The sequence below is a fragment of the Pelecanus crispus genome, chromosome 18 (assembly GCF_030463565.1).
Source record: "Pelecanus crispus isolate bPelCri1 chromosome 18, bPelCri1.pri, whole genome shotgun sequence".
Taxonomy (NCBI): Eukaryota; Metazoa; Chordata; class Aves; order Pelecaniformes; family Pelecanidae; genus Pelecanus; species Pelecanus crispus.
Window position 1 is genome coordinate 105,790 of NC_134660.1, and position 22,253 is coordinate 128,042.

The window sequence follows — 22,253 nt, forward strand, 5'->3', positions numbered from 1 at the left end:
ACCGCCGCTAGCGCGCATGCTCCGCGGGGCGCGCTACCTCAGCGTGTCACGTACGTAGGCGCGTTGGTGCGTAGGTACGTCGCGTCTCCACCCCCCGCCCCGGTAACCGGGGAAGCGGCGGCCAGCGGCTGCGGTGCCCGAAGGGTGAGTGAGGGGGCGCGGGGCCGGGCCGGGTGGGGCGGGGCGGGCCGGCGCGGCGGCTCCTCCCCCGCCGGCCAGCGGCGCCCCCGGCGGGCGGGAGCTGGCGGGACCGCGGCCTAGTGTGGGCTTGGGCAGCCTCGGCCTGGCCCGCACAAAGGGCCCGCCCCCGTGCCGGGGCCCCGCGGCGGGAAGGGCTGTGAGAGTCCCCGCTGCCGGCCCCGCGCAGGGCCCGGTGCGCCGGGAGAGCGCGCCGCGGTGAGGGCGGGCTGCGGCTCCCTCCGCTGCGCCTCCCCGGGGTAGGGGGGCTCTCCGCGGAGCCGAAGAGGGGCCGCCTGTCTTCTTTCCTGCTGTGCCCAGGGAAGGGCGATCTCGGTGGGCGGGGGGTCCCTCCACTCGTCAACAACCGCCAGAAACGGGAGCAGCTAAGACATATTGCTGCGTTACCCTCGGGTCCAGGGGATCCGTAGAAAGGGTCCGTGCCTTCGCGTTTGCTCTCTCTGAATGGCATTCGTAGGGAAGCAGAGTCTCGACAGTTAGCCTGTGGTTTCACGCTGCGTTTCATCGCTGTCCTGTAGGAACCCTCTCGGTGTTTGCTCACTAGTGGGCTCCGTGGTCAAACAGGACAAATTTTGTACGTTTGCAGCCGTATGACAGAATAAAAGAATAATTGCTTTTATTTTCTGGGGTGGTGGGAGGAAAAAGAAAGTTGGTAAGTACAGTGAGGAATAATCCTTAAAATCAGATGTGATATTTTAAAAGATTACCTGCTGTCAGCAGCAGAAGTGCAAAGTTACATCTTTCATCCGTTTGTTGTACATTTTGATCTCTTATCTGCCACACATCTGCAGGTGTGAAAGTTGCAAGGTGTGTCAGTGCAAGTGGGAGAACAGGACACCGGGGTCAGCTGCTACCATGGAGAACTGAACAGCAGAGGTTTTCCCCAAAGTCTCCTAAGGAGCTCTGGTCTAGACTTGAGATTTATTGAGCAAGTTCCAAGCTGGTAAATGTTCTGCACAGGGAGCAGTAGGAGTATTTGCTCTCAGATTATTTTGAAGTTGCTTCTCTTGCCAGCAAATTCTGATCTCATTGGAGGGTTCTCACTGAATGTGAGCATTTGTTTAATAAGACTTGTAGCCTTTGGGCCATCTAATTTTAATGCTCTTGAAAGCAGTGGGTGTCATACTCTTTTTGGCTGCCTTAAAGGTGTGACTTACTTGACCATACAGGTGAAATAATTAAATTACTTAGAATGGAAAGTGTACGTCTTAGTATATCAGTTCAATCTTCATCTAACTTAGAAAACTGAGTTCTGGGCAGGCATGTTATGTGGAGTATTTAAAATGTGGTTTGAAAAATTTAGGTTAGAGAACATATGTATGGCTAAAGATGCTTTCTTAAGAGGAAGAGGGAGTTGACTTTTTGGCAGAAGTGTGCCTTGTCTCATAACGGAGCAGTGTGCTACTTTGGGCCCGCTTTTCTAGAGATGTCTGGATTGCAGTAGTGTGGTATTTACAAAGCCATGAAACACTCAAGGATGGGACTGTATGGACATGCAAACTATGTACCGAGTTAACTTTTCATCTCTTGTTCCTCCCGATGTTCAAAGTTCTGGCCTTGGGTTGGTTTGTCTTAGGTTGCAAAACAGACAAGACAGGCAACAGCTTAAATATGCTTAAGTAGTTATTGAGGGACATGATCTGTGTTGGAAGACAACCTCTTTGTTTTATTCTTTTTTGGAATTGTGTATACATTCATACTTACCAGAAAAGAACAAAGCACGAACAAAGCACAATCCTTTTTGAGAAACAGATCAAACTCCTATCAGTCACATTTCCACAAGTCTCTATCGTGACTGAAGTAATCCGTGTACAAGAAAAATTGTGACAATTATATATAACTGCCTAAAGCAGAAAGGGCATTGATTTGTCTTTTCTGATTTTAACAGATATATTGAGGACATCATGAATTGGAATAAAGGTGGACCTGGTACTAAGAGAGGCTTTGGTTTTGGTGGATTTGCCATAACACCTGGAAAGAAAGAGGAGCCTAAGCTCTCTCAACAGTCTCATAGTGCTTTTGGAACAGCCGGTTCTTCTGCTGCATTTGCAAAATCAGGACCTCCTCAGCTGCCTTCTTTCTACAAAATTGGGTCAAAGCGAGCAAATTTTGACGAAGAGAATGCGTAAGTAGGGTTATTTCTTGTGTTTATCTAGCTCTAGATTTTAGTGTTTTAAAAGTTTCCAAGGTCAGGGCAAATATCTGTGACATTTATGAGGCTTAGTTATTTAAAAAAGCCTGATCAAGGATAAATACCCTAACACTGCATTCTGCTGTAACAGAACCCCGGTAGCTTTACGGCAATAGTATCAAGAAAAACTGAGCTAGTCACCTGCAGGAACTCCCATCCCTGCTCTGCAGCAGACTTTTGGTGTCACCCTGGGCCGATTATTTACCCTTTCTCTGAATGTCAGCCCGTCATCTGTAAAATGAGAATAACAACACATCCTTGCCTTTAAATATATTTAAAAGACTGTGAGATACTACAGTAGCCCATGGAGAGCTCTCCTCCTCTAGCTTTCCCCTCCCTAAGAACATACCTCAGCTGAGCCTCAGTCAGCTCAATCTTATTCACGCTCCGGTGTGTTCAGAATTGGAGCCAAGCAGGATATATTTGGGAGTCTTTTGCACAGGGAAACATTCAGTTCCACATTTCTTTACTAATCCTTCTATTAGCTGCATAAACGTGTTGAATAGGAGGGAGGTCAGAAAAGCATCCTATATTCACCAGCCTGGGAGAGCCACTCAAGAAGATGAATTTCAGAACGTCTATTTGTCCTACCACCACTTTTAGCTTACAACATGAATAATTGCAAATAAATAAATCTCAGCATCTTTCTCCTGTGTACATACTGACTTATTATCCATCTCTGCGTGGGAAACTTGACTCAGAAACCATGAAAGAAAGTATGCTGCTGTAGACTGTATGCTGACTGGCCCGCTGTTCATTTATTTTCAGGTACTTTGAGGACGAAGAGGAAGATTCCAGCAATGTCGAATTGCCATACATTCCTGCAGAGAATTCCCCCACTCGCCAGCAGTTTCATTCCAAATCAGCAGACTCTGACAGCGATGATGATCCTCTGGAAGCATTCATGGCTGAAGTGGAGGCAAGACCCGGCTCGTGAAATGTTTATTAATTTCTGTGGCCGTACTTCTCTCCAGTCAGGAGCAGCAAATGTCACTCATGGCTTTGGCAGCTGTATTCAGAATGTTACTTACCTTTTGGTTTTTATGCAAGATGCTGCGTTAATTAGAATTCAAAGGTGGATTAGATAGGGAGAGGGTGGATATGTTTTACAATAGCTTAACTATTTAACTGTTTTGAGCACGTCAAGGCAATACAACAAAGAGCTTTGTGTGTCTCTGAATATGAAGTTAAGGTTTTGTGCATTTTTCACTACCTGAATTGAAATGATTTGTATTTATCGTGAGCTGTTCCTTAACTACAGTTCCGTTACTAGCTGGATTCCATCACAGTGTTTTCAGGAGGAATGCGGAGAATGTATTTTTTCAACATTGCAGCAAAATGGCAGTATATAAATTTCAAAGGTATTAGTAAGAGAATTTATTTAGCATAATAGGATATGGAACAAGAGAAAGTTTAGTCCAAAAACTATTGTTTCTGTGGCATGATGGTCTAGTTATGTAGGAACATTTTTCCCTTCCATGTTTTATTGTCTTGGTTTTTTTAATGTTGTAATTTTGTGACCTGTTAGGATCAAGCTGCTCGAGACATGAAGAGACTTGAAGATAAAGACAAAGAAAAAAAGAATGTTAAGTAAGTTGCCTTTTATAATTCCCATGCGTGCCTGTGTCTTGTATGGTGCTAAGAGAATTCCAGTGCATTCTGTTGATGATGATTTTCTGTAGACACTATAATATATACCTAGTAAACAGCATTAACTAGCACATGATATCCCCCATGGGTAAAGTTCTGTGCAATGAAAATTGAATAATAGGAGGGAAGAATCCATGGCGGGATCCTACGGTAAAATGTAACAACACTGAGAGTTATCTCATGTGGGAAGCCTTTCTAGGCCACACAGATTGGGGCAGCACATTGTACTACTGCCACCTTCCAGATCAGCCTGAAATGTTTTTCGTCTTTCCCCATCCTTGCAGTCATGAGGATGGTTTGGTTTAAAATTGCATTTATGTGAGCAAAATAACTCAGTGCTGCTGTACCTGTAGTACTGGAGATTCTTCCAAACTTGAACTAGGTTTTAAGACATTCCCTATAAAGCTGATATATTAGGTAGCACGTGACTATTGGGATACTAAATTTGGAGTTTAAAAACCATTTACATTTTTGCAGCTTATCTATCTGTTTTGACCAAGGAAAATAATTATGCTGTTGATTCTTGGTACAAACGTCAGATACATTGGTAGAATTTGCATTGCATGGGGTTGATCAGATTATACGTGGTCCTGAAACAGAACACCAGATCCAAATCACCACCTGGGGAAGTTCTGAACTGGATTTGCACTTCCTGGCTCATATTCCTCTTCAGTTATGGGACTTCTGTAGCATCGAGAGCTTAGACCAGGATGATCTTTGATGTGGCTTCTACTGGGAAGACGGAGTCCTAATCTTTCAGTCTCATTAATTAATGAGACTTTTGCAGGGTCACTCTTATGGTTGTCACCAAATATGAAAGCTCCATGGGTTGGGATTATAAACGTTACTGAGTTGTTAGTGTTGTGTCTTCCACGAAATATGGAGCTCAGCACTAATCAAATGAAAGTATGGAGCCGAGTATGTGGAACACTTGCAGGGAAGTTTTTTTTCTCCGCTTGTTTTTCCAGGGGTATTCGAGATGACATTGAAGAGGAAGATGACCAAGTGAGTTCCTATGCAGTCTTTCTATTTTCTTGTTTTTTGTTTGTTTGTTTTTTCTTTTTTTTACCTTCCCTCCCTAAATCTATAACTACTAGGTACAAACAATACTCCAGTATTACGTGCAGTATCCGGACAATCAGCAGGAAGCCGAAGTGGTTACCCTGCTGCCTCTACCCTTCTAGGTGTTTCACTAAAAAAAGGAAGAATATTAGGAGACAATTCCCTTCTTTTTCACTCTGTTTAAGAAGATTTTTTTCAGTCAATTTGAATTTCAACTTCCTGTATAGGTTTTTCAGTATTTGAGGGTCTCATAAAATTTGAAATTAGCAGAATCAACTAACATGGAGCACCAGTGAGAGGCTGTTAAACTGTGGATGCTATTTGCAGTGAAATTTCATGTCTGTTAAGGGCAAGAATCAGGCTTTTTGCTCTTTATTTTTGGAGGAGCTTCAGTTCTGATTGAGGATTATAAGCACCACCATAACAGAAACAATAAACAAAGTGGAAAGACTTCATTTCAAAATGTACCTTACTACTAAGTTGCAATTAATAACTATTGTGTAACTCGCAGTAATGCAGAGCATGGAAGGGTTGTCTGGCCTCTAGGCCTTTGTTTCCAGTTTGGTGAGTGTAGCTGTGCTAAAGTTTGAGCAAAGGTGACTTACACTGGTAGACAGCTGTTGTTCGAGTGTATTATATGCATTATCTATGTGATAATTTGCCATGCAAATGGAAAAGCCAGATGACTATATACATTTCTTTGTACATGAACCTTGCTTTAAAAATCTGATCTTAGATATTTGCCTGAAAGTCAAGTGAGACTGGTGTTTTCTCCATGAGAATGCCTTGGTGTGCCAGTGAGATTCTGTAAGATACGTACATATTTGTGAGCTGTAAGAATGGCAGGTGACTTCTAACTTGGGCTTGCGTTGAAGGTCTCTGTGAAATAGTTTCTTTCCCGTTTGCTGTTGACTCTCACAATGAAAAATAGATATATTTTCATTTCTTAGAGTCTAGTTCGGGGAAGCGGAGAAACTATCTTTGGCGTAGTGTGTTTAAAAAAAATGTAAACATCATCTGCTTAGTAACGTTGTGTTCTTTGTTTAATAACCTGCAGTGTTTGTACTTTGTTCACGTGATTCATAGATTCTTCTATAACAAGTCTTGGTAGAAGGAGTTGTTAAGCAGACGTGTAAGAGAAGAAGTTAGTTTTTTAAAAGCATTTTGTGGTCTAACTGACACTATAGTTATTTTCTTCATTTGTACTTACTGTCCTTCTTCTGGACATAACTGTTGGTATTTATTAGAAGAACCAGTTCTAGTGATTTCCGCCGCCCCCTCCTTCCCCCCCCCCCCCCCCCCCCCCCGCCTTGAACGATGGGTATGAAAGCAAACAGCCATCTAGCATATACACAATTTAAACAAATGTAGTAGTATTTTTGCATCCTATTGTATGTGATTTTACTGATATGTTTTGCTGCAGGAAGCTTATTTTCGCTACATGGCTGAAAACCCCACTGCTGGTGTGGTCCAAGAAGAGGAAGAGGATAATCTGGAGTATGATAGTGATGGGAATCCAATTGTACCATCCAAAAAAATCATTGATCCTCTTCCACCTATTGACCATTCAGAGGTAGGAAGTTTATTCCATTCTGTTCTGTCTGAGGCATTCTAGAAAGCAGGTGTTAAGAAGAAGATTGAAATATGGTTCTGTCCCCGTACATCAGTGTTGGCAGGTAATATTTCAGTGCTGTGCCACTTGAGATACTAAAGATGCTTCAAATGACTTCATATTAAACTAATGTTCTTGCAAATAATTAAGAACTTTTTCTTAAAAGGACCCTTCCCCTCCAAAACTAAGTGTACAGAGAGAAAATCTTGAGTCCTGGACTAACCGAGTAATTACCCTTGCAGATCGAATATCCACCGTTTGAGAAAAATTTCTATGATGAGCATGAGGAGATCACCAGTCTCACCCCGCAGCAAGTGGTGGAGTTACGTCATAAGCTAAATCTCCGGGTAAGCTGGTCACAAAACTATCCTCCTAGGATCTTCTTACTCATGGGTTTTTTTTGACTGTCTTAGCAGTTTTAATGAAGATTTTCACAGGAAACTCCAGCTTTTGAATACCAGGCCTCTCAGATACCTTCAGTGACTTTAATTTAAGGGAGCTTGGTTTTCCTCAGCAGTTCTTGAAAGTCTTCTCTGGACTTGTCAAAGTGGGCACCCAAGATTGCCAGTTGCGTGGTTGCACTTGGACTAAAGAACTAGGAATTGAAACTGGAAATACTATATGCAAGAATTATTTCTTTGCTATTCGTGACATGGTAGTGTGGTGCCTTTTTATGAAGGGGATTATTTGGGGAAGGAGACCAGTTATACAGGGAGGTAGATGTGATGCTTAGTAGCTTATGTTGATTGACAGTTTATCTAAATTTTTATACCGGAAAGTCCTGTTTACACAACACGTCTGGAATTTGCACCTAGTTAAACTTAGGTCTATTAAAAAAATAAAAAGCTGTTTTCAGAGGTAGAGAGACACTTTCTTTCATTTTTGTACAGATTGCTCTTTGTTTTTCTCTCGCTGTTCACAAACAAAGATATGTTTCTACTTCTAAGGTCTCCGGTGCTGCTCCTCCGAGGCCTGGCAGTAGTTTTGCTCATTTTGGGTTTGATGAGCAACTTATGCATCAAATTAGGAAATCTGAGTATACTCAGCCCACCCCTATACAATGTCAGGTGAGTGTTTTTGCTTCTCTAATATCTAAACCGAATCAATAGAACACATGTGAAGGTCCCTAGTGCATCTGAGGATGTATGCAGTTCTAGTTTCCTATATAGAGCTGTCACGGAGAAGAATAATTTGTATTTTTCCAGGAAAATGGCTTTGATATTTTTTATATAGAAGTTTACCCATGTTTTTTCTTGTTAAATGACCACTGTAAATATATCCATATTCTTTTCTTCATTTGTGTCTCGGTGAAGACTGAAGAACATGCAAGTGGCATCTCTTGCTTATAGAAATGTATGAAAGATTTTTAATGTATTTTTTTTAGAAGTTGTGTTAAAAATAACCATACCAGTAGCTGAGTAAAGAGCCATACGTTGACAACCTTATTCCTTTAAACAGCTTATATTTGAATGTCTTGTAACTAGAAGAGGTATGCAACAAGGCATTTTTTTAGTTTCTTTTGGCAGTTAGAATAAATGCCCTATGAACTGGACCATTTAACTGGTCATTCCTTGGAGAGCCATGCATGCAAAAGGGATTCTATTGCATATGTAGATTGATTGCCGTAAGTAATTATGGTTATCATTAATGCGATTATAACCACACCACTTCAGATGCTTTTCTTGAAGTATAAAAAACTACATGGTGCTGTGTCCAAGGGATGTGTATTAGGACCTTAGTCCATAGTATTTGTAAAAACCTGTGGTTGAGAGGTCCTTATAGTAACAGCAGGGATGAACTGAGGACTTTAGCACTCACAATGCTTACAGAAAGAATAGGCTTATAGAATTTGTTTTTAGCGTTCTTACAGCTGGACAAGATGCATTTGTGGGCATGTAAATATATCCTTGGGACGTTGTACTGTGCCCAAACATTTATTTTATATAGGACGCCAACAGTCATAACATGATAATTGCTTCCAGCCCTTAAAACAAACCAATTCAGATCTGAACTTGGCAATAAAACTGTGTAAGCATTGATGTAGGTTGATATGAGTCCTCTGTAATGTGCTTTTCTCTTGTTATTCGAGTTTTCATGTTATATCTAGCACAAGAGTATGCTAAGGTAGGCATAATATGGGTTTAGAATCTCCTTATTTTTAGGGTGTTCCAGTTGCACTAAGTGGCAGAGATATGATTGGGATAGCTAAGACTGGAAGTGGAAAAACAGCAGCCTTCATCTGGCCAATGTTGATTCACATCATGGATCAAAAGGAGCTTGAACCAGGGGATGGTCCCATTGCAGTGATTGTATGCCCAACCAGAGAGCTTTGCCAACAGGTAGGTGTATAGTAAGCATATATGTGCCCTATAGTGTTCTTACAGAAGATGACAAAATTCTGGGCAGAAATATCAAAGAACCTCAGTAAACTAGTTGAAAAAACTACTCTGTGCATTAGTAGCATGTCTCTAATTTAAGTTCACAATTCTCTCTTACACCTCTTTTTGTTGAAGGATCATGACAAATCTGAAATTGTAAATTTTTGCACAGTGCTCCCATATTATTTCTAAGTATTAAGAATACTGTGGATGTATTGCCACAAATTGTATGTGTAAAAGAATAGAGCCTGCAGGTTAAATTATGGTTGGATGCCTAAACAGGTTTCTCAAATTATTGGAAATTATCCACAAGTATTGAAGTATTCAGCCCTGAGGATTTCTGAATAATTTCATTAAGTTATTAGCTGAAAAGTGGATTTTGGGAGCTGGACTGTATTTCCAAGGTAGGTATATTTTCTCAGATCTGTCTAACATGAGCTGTGATGTGCTTTGTTTAAAATTCTCAGATCCATTCTGAATGCAAGCGCTTTGGTAAGGCGTATAATCTGCGCTCTGTAGCTGTGTATGGAGGAGGAAGCATGTGGGAGCAAGCCAAAGCCCTCCAGGAGGGGGCAGAGATAGTTGTCTGCACACCAGTAAGTACCTGTATGCAGTACAATTTTTGTTGCTTAACTGAAGCTGAGACAGATTTTTAATGCCATTGGTGATGCAGAATTTGTTCTCTGATCACTGAAATCTAGGTTCTTCACAGGTTATCAGATGTGGAGAGGAAATCATGCTGGGATTATTTGTGTCCCAAGAGAAATTGAAAGAGATTCGATGTGATTTCCAATAGAAGACAGAGTAGCAAGCAAGATCTGCTTGAATCAGTGTCAGTTGTGTGCAATACCAGCTTCTGATTGCTGAGCCTTAACTTCGTGAAGAAAATTCCCAGAATGTCGTGAACTTGCGTGCCATCTTACTGAATCGGTGTAGAGCCTGTGGCAGTAATACTGAAGGGTTGAAACATTGAATCAGAATGGATGTTGATGCTGAACCAGTGGTTTAAATGAGCACCGCTGTCAGCTGACTTTGCTTATTGCAAAAAGTAGTTACGAACTTGGGCAAAACTGGTTGGAGGAAGGTTTATTGTGGCTATTTATTGGGGTACTAGGCAAGAAAACAAAGAACTCCTGCATGAAATATTATAAGATTAAATAGCCAGCTCACAATTAAAATTTAATTGTAATGAAGACAAGGGAATTTTAGGATCTCAGCACTGTCAATCTTGAAAATCCAGTCCTAAAATTCAGCTTGTCGGGTATAGTTGATGAGAGTTTTAGGAATCTGTTTCTGTGACTTGAATACTGACACTTACTTCCAGAGTGAAGCCTTGAGGTATTTTCTGTTCTGTCTCTGGTAGGTGAGGATAAAAAGCAGTTAAGTGCTTGAAGATTGCGTATATTAACATTTTTTAAAACATGTTTTTAAAACTTGTTGTGTTTTTTTTTTTTTTAATAGGGTCGTTTAATTGATCATGTGAAAAAGAAAGCCACAAACCTTCAGAGAGTCACTTACCTTGTGTTTGACGAAGCTGACAGAATGTTTGATATGGGTTTTGGTATGTAATGAACAAAGATCACTGTTTGGAAAACAGTGGTGACTAGTTCCCAGCTTAGTAGGACTGTTTATAACCCCTGTAGCTTCATATACTTGAAAATACATTAAGAAAATAATTTATAGACAAAAGTTGTATTTCAAGGTCTAATATCTGTTGCTATAAAGAGTTCAGCGAAGTACTGCTGATGTTGAAGTCCAAAAACCCTGATTTTTATCTTGGAGTTGCTGAATAACTTCTGGGCAAAGAAGCTCAGAACTTCTGTTGCTTTGGTTCTGTGTGTACAAACTAGTGGTGTTAAAAGAACTTTCTACTTTATTGGAAGAGGTTTGGTCATTCAGATCTGGATGATTTTGAATATGTGCTCAAGCATCATGGGACGCAGCAAAGATTTGACAGTACTATAATACTGCAAACGGAGGGAGACACTTGTAAGACGTACAGCGTATGCACAGACTCAGCTAGGATCTTTGTTTGTGGAACATTTTGCTGAAGGAACTTCCAAAAGTTTCTTCGTACAGCAAATGCACTTCCATTGTGCAGCAAAAAGCACCTGGAAGTCACAGTATAACATTAAGTATTGAGTGAGAGGCACTCATTCATTCTATGGTTATTGGTTAAATAAAGCAATGAAGTTGCATTTTGAGTTATTCTACTAAATAATGGGTGTACAATGTTGATTAGAACACTTTCCCTCTCCGTTCCAGAATATCAGGTCAGATCAATTGCAAGCCACGTACGTCCTGACAGACAGAGTAAGTATAAGCATGTTTCAAACTAAACTCTGGAGAGTGAAGAAGGCTATATGGTGGGCTACCAGTTAAGAATTTGGAACGGAGCTTGGATTTCCTGTTCTTGACGCAGCCACACAGTGAGACTTCCGTGAGAGTCCGCTGGTTTTAATTCTCAGTGTGGGCTGCTGGAAGGGAGCACTTGTGAGTGTGGTTAAATACCCATACTTGTTCATCAGTCTGTAATCCCTCCACAGACCTTACTCAGGGAAAAGATGATTAGCTGAATTAATATTAGTATGCTTTTTGATCCTGTGTTCTAAGCTGCCATGAAGGAACGTTCACAGCGGTGCCAGTTACTATCCACATCTTGTTTCAGATGCCATGAAATGTGTTTCCACTTTGAGGTATTCTAAGAGTGTGATTGATACTTTTCATTAGAACTGGTAAAACACTGTAGCTTCAGATCACTGACATCTAGTACAGTTGCACAGGTCCTCATTCACAAGATCTGTGCAGTGTTAAAGAAAATGTATTTTTCAAGGAGTTCAAATACCATTTTTCTTTTAGCCCTCTTGTTCAGTGCCACTTTCCGTAAGAAGATTGAGAAGTTGGCTCGAGATATTCTGATCGACCCAATTCGAGTTGTGCAGGGAGACATTGGAGAGGTAATTCCACATTACTTCTGAGACAGTCGGAGAAATGAACCATTCTGTTTCTGTTGTCTGAAATTTATGTTAAACTGCAGTAGTTACCATTTATATTTAAGAGTAAATACTTTGTGCTTAACAAAAAATAGTAAGGTTTTGGTTTTGTTTTGTTTTTTTTTTAATTTGATTGAGCTTTCTTTCTGCCAGCGAATATTGTTCTTGTAGCGATGGGAGGTTTCATCAAGGAGTGAAACAACATTAATGTAGTGATTGGTTTTTTTTTTTTTTTTAATTAGGCTGAATCAATGGGTATGTCCTTTTGTTTTGTCTCAAAACTATAAATAAAATACAGGTTTTGCAATGAAGGATTTGAGACGTAGACTGTAATGTCTTTCAGCTGGTTTATGTGGGAATGTTGATTCTATACTTCCTTGACAGCAGCAGCTGAACTATTAGCAGACTAGGGATTTGGTAATAAGGCAATGAAGTGGGCAGATTACACTTGCTGTGAAGAGACTTTGCTTATAATATATGAAAACTGTTGAGAAGTTGCACAAGATGCCTTCAGTATATTCTTCTTTTAACCAGTTCTCTGCATTTTTTTATTTTTTTTCAATCACAAATGTGAGGTATCCCTTTATAACAAAAAATCAATGGCTACCCGAAGGCCATTCTTTGTGGAAAAATGTTTTTCCTAAACATTGCTTAAGAAAAGAAGCAGCTTTCCTAGCTCAATCACATGGTTTCTTTTCTTTGATCTAAATTACCACTCTATTATGACAGCATCATCCTTGAAATCATTAATATTTAAATGTGTAAAAACTAAATCTTTTGGAGAAACTTCCAGATAGTGCTGTGTGCTCCACTGCACTTTTATTACTTGCAATACGGAGTGTATAGGGAGTCTGTTTATACCTCTGCTCTTCCTGACTCCGAGGACACGTCACAGCTCACAGGGGTACTTTCTCTGATCTGCATATGAATAACTTTTACTGATGAACATCCTCTCCATCTCAGACCCTGCTCTTGCACAGTCTATTTTAGATGTTAATAGCATCTGTGACAAGAGCATCTAAATTGCAAGTACCTGTCTTTAGATCAGTACGGTGATAAACTGCATCATGTCAAAGACTGCACTGTGCCTCTCTCAGGTTTAGGAGAGAGTAGCTCATTTAATCCCTGCCTTTTCTGCACTGTGAAAATGAAGTGGTCAGCAGTTAGACAAGAGCTGAAACCTCTTTTAAAGGAGAATTTTGGTCCCCTGCTTCTCCACTTTTTATTCTCACACTTTTTAAATTCCTGGTTTTATTCTGCCATCTGTGTGTGTTTGCCGTACTGTCCTTTCTATCCTGCGTTATTGCTTGTCTTATTTCTCCCCTTAGGCAAATGAAGATGTTACTCAAATTGTGGAGATTTTCCCCTCTGGCCCTAGCAAATGGAACTGGCTGACTCGACGCCTCGTGGAGTTCACATCTTCTGGGAGCGTTCTCCTGTTTGTCACCAAGAAGGCAAATGCAGAAGAGCTGGCTAATAACCTCAAGCAGGAGGATCATAATCTGGGGCTGCTTCATGGTGACATGGACCAGAGTGAGAGGAATAAAGTAATTTCAGAATTTAAGAAAAAAGGGATCCCGATACTGGTAGCTACTGATGTGGCAGGTATGTGGCGTTGTAAGAAACGGCAGCTCATACAAGTTGTGGATCTCAGCAGAAAGGCTAACACATGTCAGTGGAAGGCAACAAGGTTGGCTTCTACACCTGCTGGGCACTGTGTTCCAGGTGGTTTTCTGGAACTACACGGTGTTAGCAAGGGGATTTATTTTTACAGTCTTCTAATGGTGTTTAAGTTGCAGTGTGACAGATATTTTTTCATATACAGAAAGAAAATAAGCTGTTTCTTAAGGAAGTAATTGCTGTTTGTTAATCAGCTGACACATTATGCATGCTTAAATGAAGAAGAAATGGACACACTTGAAGCCTTCTCTAGAACAGCTTTTGTACTCAGATGTTCAGCTGAACAAAGTGAATTTCAGTGTCCTTTAATAAAGCGCTCTCTCTTCCTTGGAATAGCAATCATTTAAGGAGATCTCTTCCATTTCCAATCCAGTGAACTTGGGGATCGGTGTAACTTACACTATTCTTGGAGAAGATATTGCTACATTTAAGATAACAAAGAGTTTTAGCCTATGGAGGGTGTCTTAACTGGGATGTGTTCCTGTGGAAACTCCTTTTGTATGCTGGAGCACAGTGAAGCGATAAGCTGGTATGAATGGGATTGCTTTGAGTTCGTTTAGGATAATCGCACTTACCGCTATATTGTTCTTTATTACAGCTCGTGGGTTAGATATTCCTTCCATTAAGACTGTCATCAATTATGATGTGGCTCGGGACATAGATACACACACCCATAGAATTGGTCGTACTGGCAGAGCAGGCGAGAAGGGAGTCGCCTACACTCTGCTGACTCCCAAAGACAGTAACTTTGCTGGTGATCTTGTCAGAAATCTGGAAGGCGCTAATCAACATGTTTCCAAAGAGCTGTTGGATCTAGCAATGCAGGTATGAACAAGGAAAACTCCTTGAGTAGAGGAAGGTTTCCTTCCACGATTAGCACAAAATCAGGAGCTCAGGGACTTGTTTCTGGCACCATCATGTGTTCGCAGTGACCTTTTGGCAACCTATACTGTTTTTAAGCAGGCTTTCTAGTGTTTTTAATGGCCTGTGAAAGAATCCATGAAGACATAGATTTTGGAATGCAGTATGTAGTCTATTTTGGGGTCAGGCACTGCCTAGGAAGTTAGGAGCTGTAATCTGGCTGATGCCAGCAGAGCACTCCAGCTCCAGTATCTCATTACAATCAGATTTTTGATACGCGTTTGTGGCAGGCACCTGGGAAATGGAGCTTAGTTGAAGGCTAAACTAGAAAATAATTACAGGGACATTCACTCTGTGAGATGGTTATTGCTTGATCATTATACCTGCTTGGCAGTGCTGTATGGCAGGTTGCTATATATAGGTATGACGGGCAGCTGAAGCAATTGTACTTGCACCGCTGTACTCGTCAGCTCTTTAAGTTCTTTGCTGCCTGTGTAGCTGCAAGAGAGCAAAGGCTTTTTGGTAATCCCCAAATTCAGAGATGGATTAGCATGCTTGCGGCTTCATTGCCAAGCAGATTGGGCGCTAGCTGCTAGAAGTAAGTATTTTTTTTTGAGGTACAGAGGGAGCATTTTCGGAAGGGACAGAAATTGTGAGGCAGACCTTCACAGGCTGCCTTTGGGAGGACAGTATAGAAGCTAAGTGGCTTGGCTTACTAGCTTCTTCAGGTTTGAAGAAACTATAGGGCATAAGAAGAGGTGCAGCCAACCATTATTTAAAAACTTGGTAACAGGAGGTCTGGTTGGACTGCCCTTTCCAGACCACTGCTTCTTGCAGGAAGTTTTTCTGTGACAGAACCTCATTTCTCCTTAGCGGGCCAGTGGGCTAAATCCATAAAACCCAAGTATGAGCAAGTGCAGAGCTCCCAAGTGAATGGCATTAGAGATGGCATTTATTCCTGGGTTTATTAGAATGCAAACCCCCAAAACTTTAACATGGATGAAAGTTCAGGACAAAAAATTAGTTTTCATAAAAAGCATTTGTAACAAAAAGCTTCAGACCCACATGACCGAACTGCCTACAGCTTAGTTTCAAAGCGCTATAGTCTGTCATGTCCCATCCCCTTGCAACAGCTCTATTGTTGAATGGGAAACAGTGCATATTTTTCTTTTGAAATGCTCAAAATCCTTCTTTTCTGAGCCTCATTACGTGCATTTATGAAGCTTCTTATTCCCTGTGTTGAGAAGCAGTTGTCCTTCCTTTGTACAGAATCCCTGGTTCCGTAAGTCACGTTTCAAAGGAGGAAAAGGCAAGAAGCTGAATATTGGTGGTGGTGGCTTAGGCTACCGTGAACGTCCTGGTCTGGGATCAGAAAATTCTGTAAGTAGAAGTTATTTACAGATTCTTGGAACTTTTAAACTTAGTATTGACTACTCTTTAATTTGAAAAATCTTCTCAGTACTGGAGTATGGCCTCTGCATCCAAAGGTTTTCATGGCTCACAATCTTTCAGCGTTAGTATCGGAAACATCTCAAGTGAAACTGTCCTGTGCTGTTATCCTCTTGTCAAGAGCTGCCTGCTTTAGGGCCAGAGTGAACCAGAAGGTTTGGAGTTTCTTCCCGAAATAGACCGTCCATGCAAAATAAATGCTAATAAATTATTCGAAAAGTCATTTCCAGGCTAATTCTTGGCAGCAAAAAATCTTGCAGCATTGGGAACACTTCCTAAGGTGTGTCCATGCTAGGAAAATAGCTCATTGCCAACGTGTATGGGGACAGAGTTTAGCTGTAGACATGTTGAAAGCACATCATGTTCAGCATCTTTCCAAAAGTCACAGCTGAAGTCTTGTTCACACTTTTGTCTCGGCTATGACCTCTGTGAAAATCTCCCATTTGATTGCATTTTGCTTTTGCTTGTACTGTAAGGAGCTAGGAAATGCGGTTATGCTATTGACTCATGAGTCATTAAACCTTACTGCATCTTTACTTTTCTGTCATCCTCAAGGTCATGGGGCAAACTGTTCTGCTGCTCAGTGCTCTCCAGAAGTTCATCATCCTTTTTAGATGTATTTCCTGAGTGCAGGGTCAAGATAGATTCAGAGAACAGTTGAATTGGAAGTGTCTGTGTTGGATAAATCTCTGCAGTTGTCCTTTGTCTTTTTGCGTAGGACCGTGGAAGCAACAACAGTGTGATGAGTAACTATGAGGCATACAAGCCATCCACTGGGGCAATGGGAGACAGACTTACGGCAATGAAAGCAGCTTTTCAGGTTGGTTCGATCACTTGTACTCCAAGTTCTAACTCAAGAGGAAAGGATGTAACACGGAAAAATTTTACTACTGATGATTCAAGACTTTTTTTTTTTTTTTTTTTTTTCCCCGCCCCTGAAAATGCAGAAACCCTGTTGACTTCAGGGAAGTTGAGTTTGGTAGTTGTGGCCATGTCTCATCCACTTGGAGCACGCACTCAGCATTGCAGTCCAAAGTGGGAGAATTAGTATGCAGGCTGGACTGAACATGCTTGCACAAAGTTAATTTGCCAAACTTTTGTTTTCTGCTGCCTCTTTGCTCTCTTTACCTTTTGGATTCTGCTCCTAGGCTTGATCCTATTTAGGTTGCTTAGCAGCAATAGTGTAATTGCAATCAAAAGAAATGGGGAACAGAGAAACCCTTTCTCTTCAGTGTAAAAATTAACCCCACTATATAGGAGTTCCCTTGTTTCTGTGGTCTGGTAGCAGATGTCCAGTACTAATTCTGTGTTTGTAAGCACTGCAGGAATGTAATCACTCCACGACTGACTTTTTATAGGAACTCTTTTTCCTATGGGCTCCCCAGATTTCAAGACAGGCTTGTATATGCATGATGACTGCATGTTTTGTGGTGCAGTGTAGAGGCAAACATGCTCTCTTTTTTTCTTTCTGTCTCTTTCCGGCAGTCCCAGTATAAGAGCCACTTTGTTGCTGCAAGCTTAAATAATCAAAAGACTGGAAGCTCCGCTGCTGGTGCTAGTGGCTGGACCAGCGCTGGGAGCCTGAACTCAGTACCGACGAGTTCAGCACAGCAAAATGCTGCAAATCCTGACAGCCCAATTGCAGCCGCTGTAGCAGCAAAGGGTGTTCCAGGTTTCGCCAACACGGGGCATTTGAGTAGTGTTCCCACCTTTCCGAGTGTCGGAGTACAGGGCTTCAACAACACAAATGCCAGCACCAACAATCGAGAAGGCATCGGCGGCAGCAGCAGCACTGGTGCTGCTGCTGGTGGTGGCGGTGGTGGTGGCAGCAGCGGTGTTGGTGGCGGTGGCAGTGGTGGTGTTGGTGGCGGCAGTGTTGGCGGCATTGTCAGAGAACGATACAACGACAACCGGAACAGTCGCCACAATGAGGTCCCACGCCGTGGAGAGGGTGGTGGTCGCTACAATGATGTGCAACGCCATGGAGAAGGAGGAGGTCGCCACAGTGACGCTTACCGCCATGGAGAGGGCCGACACGGCGACAACCATCGCCACAGTGAAAGCCGGCACTTCGCTGATGTGGGCAGTGGCAATCGCAATAATGGTGATAGCAGGAATAGCAATGAAGGTAGGAACAACGAGAACAGGAATGGTGAGAACAGGAAGGATGCCAACAGCCGAGACAACAAGACAGATGGTTTTGCTGTCCCAGAGCCCCCAAAACGTAAGAAGAGCCGGTGGGACAGTTGAAAGCTGGTGTTTCACAACCTGGGATCTCTGCAGGTAGTGTTGTCTTTTTCCAGAGGATTTCTTGGGGGTTTTGGTAACTGGTTGCTGAGCAGCTGGGGGAGGAGAAGGAAACCATGAAAACTCCCCATGCAAGTCTGGGCTGGTACATCTGCGGACAGATTCACTATAATGATGTGTACACGCAATGCTTAGTCAAAAAGAAATAATTTTGATAAAGCTCCCTGGGTTCTGCTTTTAAACATTCAGTGCTCAAGTGACTCTGCTGGATTTAAACAGATCTTCTTGACAAGAAAGAAGTTGTTTCACGTCCTTGGAACGTTAAGAAACTGTTGTCCATAGAAGTATAAAGCAGTCTTTTCTTAACCAGCGTTCACATTTAAAAAACCAGTCCATCTAGAGATGCTCAGGACCCACCTGTTAAACATTAATCTTTCAGCAGTTTGTTCAGTATGGTGAGTTCTTCCCCAGTCTCTTCTTTTCACATATTCTCTTATCCCCAAATAATTTGGCCTCCAGATTGGCCCTTACATGTCTCCCCATCAACTAAGAATGTATCGAGTTGCGTTGCTGAAGGTGGGATGAAGCAAGTTGACCTTCCTTTCCTCTTTGGTTTTTTTTTTAATTTTTTATGAAGCCGTTCAAGGGATCCTTCTCCAGCCCAGCTAACCACAAATTCACATGTAGTGTAGGGTGGAGTCCCTGGCTTGTTTGTGGTCAGTACATCAATCCCAATCCCATTGCCCAGGTATTTTTTTGTCTTTTAAAGAGCTTTTTCTTTCTTAATAACCTTCATTTTGGTGGAAGCCTGCATAGCAAACTTGTCTCTGCTGTGCCTACATGCCCTCTGTTATGAGAGGGTTGAGTGCTTTCTTCAAATTAAAAACAAAAAAGGGAAAAAAATGTAGATACACCACAACAGTCGAAGGGTGGTGCGCCCCATGAAGCGTAGCTAAATGCAGAGGCTTCGTTCAGAAATTCAGGGACCTGCTGCTCAGAAGCCTTTAGGGAGAACCTGAAAAGCGATCGATGAAGTGGAAAAGCTCAAATACTGCCCCATATTGGACACATGTAGTTAAAACTGTAAAATCTGGCTTGACCATTTTTAACTCATTGTGTGCGTTACCTGTTTTTTAACTTTTTTTTTTTTTTTTGCACCATAAAGGTAAGGAAGAACTCTTTTGTTGAAACATGTCAGCACCCACCTCTGTCTTGTTTCTACTGAAAGAAGTATCAGAAACTGTCAGGTTTTTGTGACATTGTGATGTTTTCTTTATCAGCTGTGCATTTACTTTTTGCTTGCTCTAGTAAATGTTTTATTACTGGGACAAAAACATCTAGCATGTGCTTTTTATTCTCCACTTCTTCCTTTGGCTGATCTGGCATTTGGATGGAGATTTGCCTGGCTGGAGATTTGACTGCGTCCCTTTCTTTCACCAGCAGTTGTGGATGTAGTTGATAAAAGACTTCCTGTGTTTTTCCTCAGTATCTTTTACCTCAAAACTGTTATGCAAACCCTATTTTAGCTTCAAAGCCTCCTGGGGAATAGATTTTTCTTCCCACTTGTAAAATGGAGGATACAGCCCAGGGCATGTTGCTCATCCCAGCCTTTCATGGAGTCATTGGTAGAGCTGGAAAGAGAACTCGGCAACAGTCTTGTGATCTGACTTGCATATGTACTGGTTTCAGTTAAGACAGCAACTTGATTACTCGGGACCCCTCACTAACTAGCTCTAATATGCTGGGATTTTTTTAAGAATAGCTTTTGCTTGAATGGTCTACTCGTGGTCTAGGCAGAAACCTCATTGCGCTGGTTTGAGCTCTGCATATTTAGTATTAAAACAAGGATTTTCCAGGGCGGATGTGTCAGGGGGTTTAAGGAGCATCTGTTGAGTTCCCCTTTCCTTATCACGCTTAAAGTTTATCACTCTGCACAATTAAAGATTTGAGTTTCAAAACAAACTAAAAAATAGGTCCATAGTCTGAAGCTGCCATCTGCTCCCTCCCTTCCTGGATCTCAGCTCGCTGCCGCTGGGAACTGGCCCTGTACGTGGCTTATGCTTTGGTTTCTCCCCTTCTTTTTAATGCATCCCTCTGCTGTTCAATAGGATTATGGAAATTCCTCACCCCTCTCTCAGCTACCGGGAGCCTCTTGAGACTTGAGTGAGTAAACATCGATCGCTGACAGAGAGCTATAAATGTCACTTCACAGGTCCATGTCAGATACATAAGAGGGTTGATTCCTTCTCCACAGAACAAGGTAGCAGTGTGAGCAACATGCCAACTACCCCGAAAGAGAATCCCTCTCCTTACAGTGGCAGGGGGTGCTGCTTTCTTCTAAAGAGACTGGAGCACAACTCACAGCTGAGCAAATCAATTACAGGAAGCTCAGGTTTGTTTGTAAAGTGTAACCCTGGGATTCTGCTCCTGCTTCTGTGCCTGCACATCCGTCACCCCCTCTGCCTCTCGTCCCCTGGAGTGGGGCAAACACTGACACCACCCAGCTGTGCTGAGGGCCCTCTTCCACCTCGTACAGCGCTTGCTTTCTTGGATGGGAGGTGGTGCGGATGTGCCTGATTCTGCACCATCTTCTGGACCCTTTAAAGAATATGAATCCTAGAGCCCTTCCCTTCCCTGACACGCCTCCCGGCCTTCTGTCTGGCTGTCCCTCCAGTGCTTTCTAATCCTTGTGGCTCGCTTTGTATCTTAGCCTTTCACTGGAAAATCTGGGAATGCACAGAATTAGTTACATGTTCTCTGTCACTGTCTTCATCGTGAAATTACTGCCTTGAGGGAATGTGTCTCATTAGAGCAGGTAGGAAGAAAATTCTCCATGCTACCACCAAGCAGCTGTTTAATTTTAACTGGCATATGTACCCCTTCTCCCAACAACATTGTAATTCCCCCCTCCCCTGAGGTCTGACTGAACTGTCTGGGCTGGGCATTGCAAGCTCCATGGGAATGTCTTTTCCCATCAGGGTGATGAGCTTTCCCAGGCAGTGCACGTGTGGCAGAGTGGGCAGGGGGAAGTCGGGGCTGCTTTGTCCCCGACAGCGAGCAGTGAGAGCAGGCCTGGCTGGCTGTGAACGTGGTTGGGTTTCCAGCCCTTTAGACCCTCTGCTGTCCTCCAGTAACTGATAGCTGTGCGTAACACCATTGAGTCTATGATGGAGTTTGAGGACAGAAGCAAGCCGTACAGACTGACTCTTTATTCACTTTTTAGCCTGCAAAAAGATTACAGGGCCAAGGCTCTTGCATGGAGCGGTCTGTGTGTTCACGGACAATCACGCTGTAAAGCCTGGGGGACCCAGGCATTTCACTGTGCCCTTCCCAGGCCATGAAGCTTGGCCTTCCTCCCTGAGCTGATTGTATCCCAGGGACTCATGCTCCCTGTTTGTGGCTGAGCGTTGCATGCTTCACAGTACCTGCAAGCTGCACAAGGATGCAAGTAACGGCAGGGTGAGCTGCAGAATAGCTCTGTGGGCAGTATTCACTCTGCCTGCCCTGGGCTGTACAATGCAGGAATTGGTGCTAAACAGGGGAGTCAGACTTCAGGACTATGGGCTCACTGAATTGGCTTTATACGTGCTGGAGCTGAAGTCACCTTCCAGACTGTCGAGGTAAGACTGAGCCTGGAGGATTGTTTCCTGGTGATGATTCAAGGCTTTGCATGCACAGACATCACTTACATCAATCACTTGCATGTGGAAGGGAATGAGCTTTTGAACTGGCTGTTCATTTTTAGGCCAGGCAGATAGAAGGAGTGAGAGCACATGGTCCCTTTGCATGCTGGCTGTGAGGGAAAAGGAACTGTGTTGTTCCAGTTCCTATCCCCTACCCTGACTCTCCATGCAAGCATAAAAGGAGCCCAAAGTGTGAGGATCAGCATCTTTCCAGGCACAGCTGGATGTCCAGGTGGGAGAGACACTGTT

The 22,253-nt window shown here is 42.5% G+C and overlaps 1 protein-coding gene across 8 annotated transcripts; it reads left to right on the forward strand.

The window, feature by feature from the left end:
- The first annotated feature begins 65 nt into the window (after positions 1 to 65).
- On the forward strand, positions 66 to 22,252 carry DDX42 (DEAD-box helicase 42). 8 transcript variants are annotated; one of them, XR_012831717.1, is made up of 20 exons: positions 66 to 144; positions 990 to 1,141; positions 2,087 to 2,323; positions 3,158 to 3,308; positions 3,918 to 3,979; positions 5,008 to 5,044; positions 6,525 to 6,674; positions 6,956 to 7,060; positions 7,661 to 7,780; positions 8,876 to 9,052; positions 9,559 to 9,687; positions 10,553 to 10,652; positions 11,357 to 11,404; positions 11,951 to 12,048; positions 13,413 to 13,689; positions 14,363 to 14,589; positions 15,895 to 16,005; positions 16,793 to 16,894; positions 17,560 to 18,776; positions 22,067 to 22,252. XR_012831717.1 is itself a non-coding variant. In XM_075722638.1 (19 exons), exons 3-19 carry the CDS (start codon positions 2,103 to 2,105, stop codon positions 18,322 to 18,324), a joined length of 2,880 nt encoding a protein of 959 aa, XP_075578753.1. In that variant the 5' UTR covers positions 66 to 144; positions 990 to 1,141; positions 2,087 to 2,102; the 3' UTR covers positions 18,325 to 20,306. The 8 variants fall into 8 exon arrangements, 6 of the variants coding, with proteins under 6 accessions (XP_075578753.1, XP_075578754.1, XP_075578755.1 ...); XR_012831716.1 differs by lacking the exon at positions 22,067 to 22,252 and adding an exon at positions 19,487 to 20,306; XM_075722638.1 differs by lacking the exon at positions 22,067 to 22,252 and having other exon boundaries at positions 17,560 to 20,306.
- The last annotated feature ends 1 nt before the right edge of the window (position 22,253 follows it).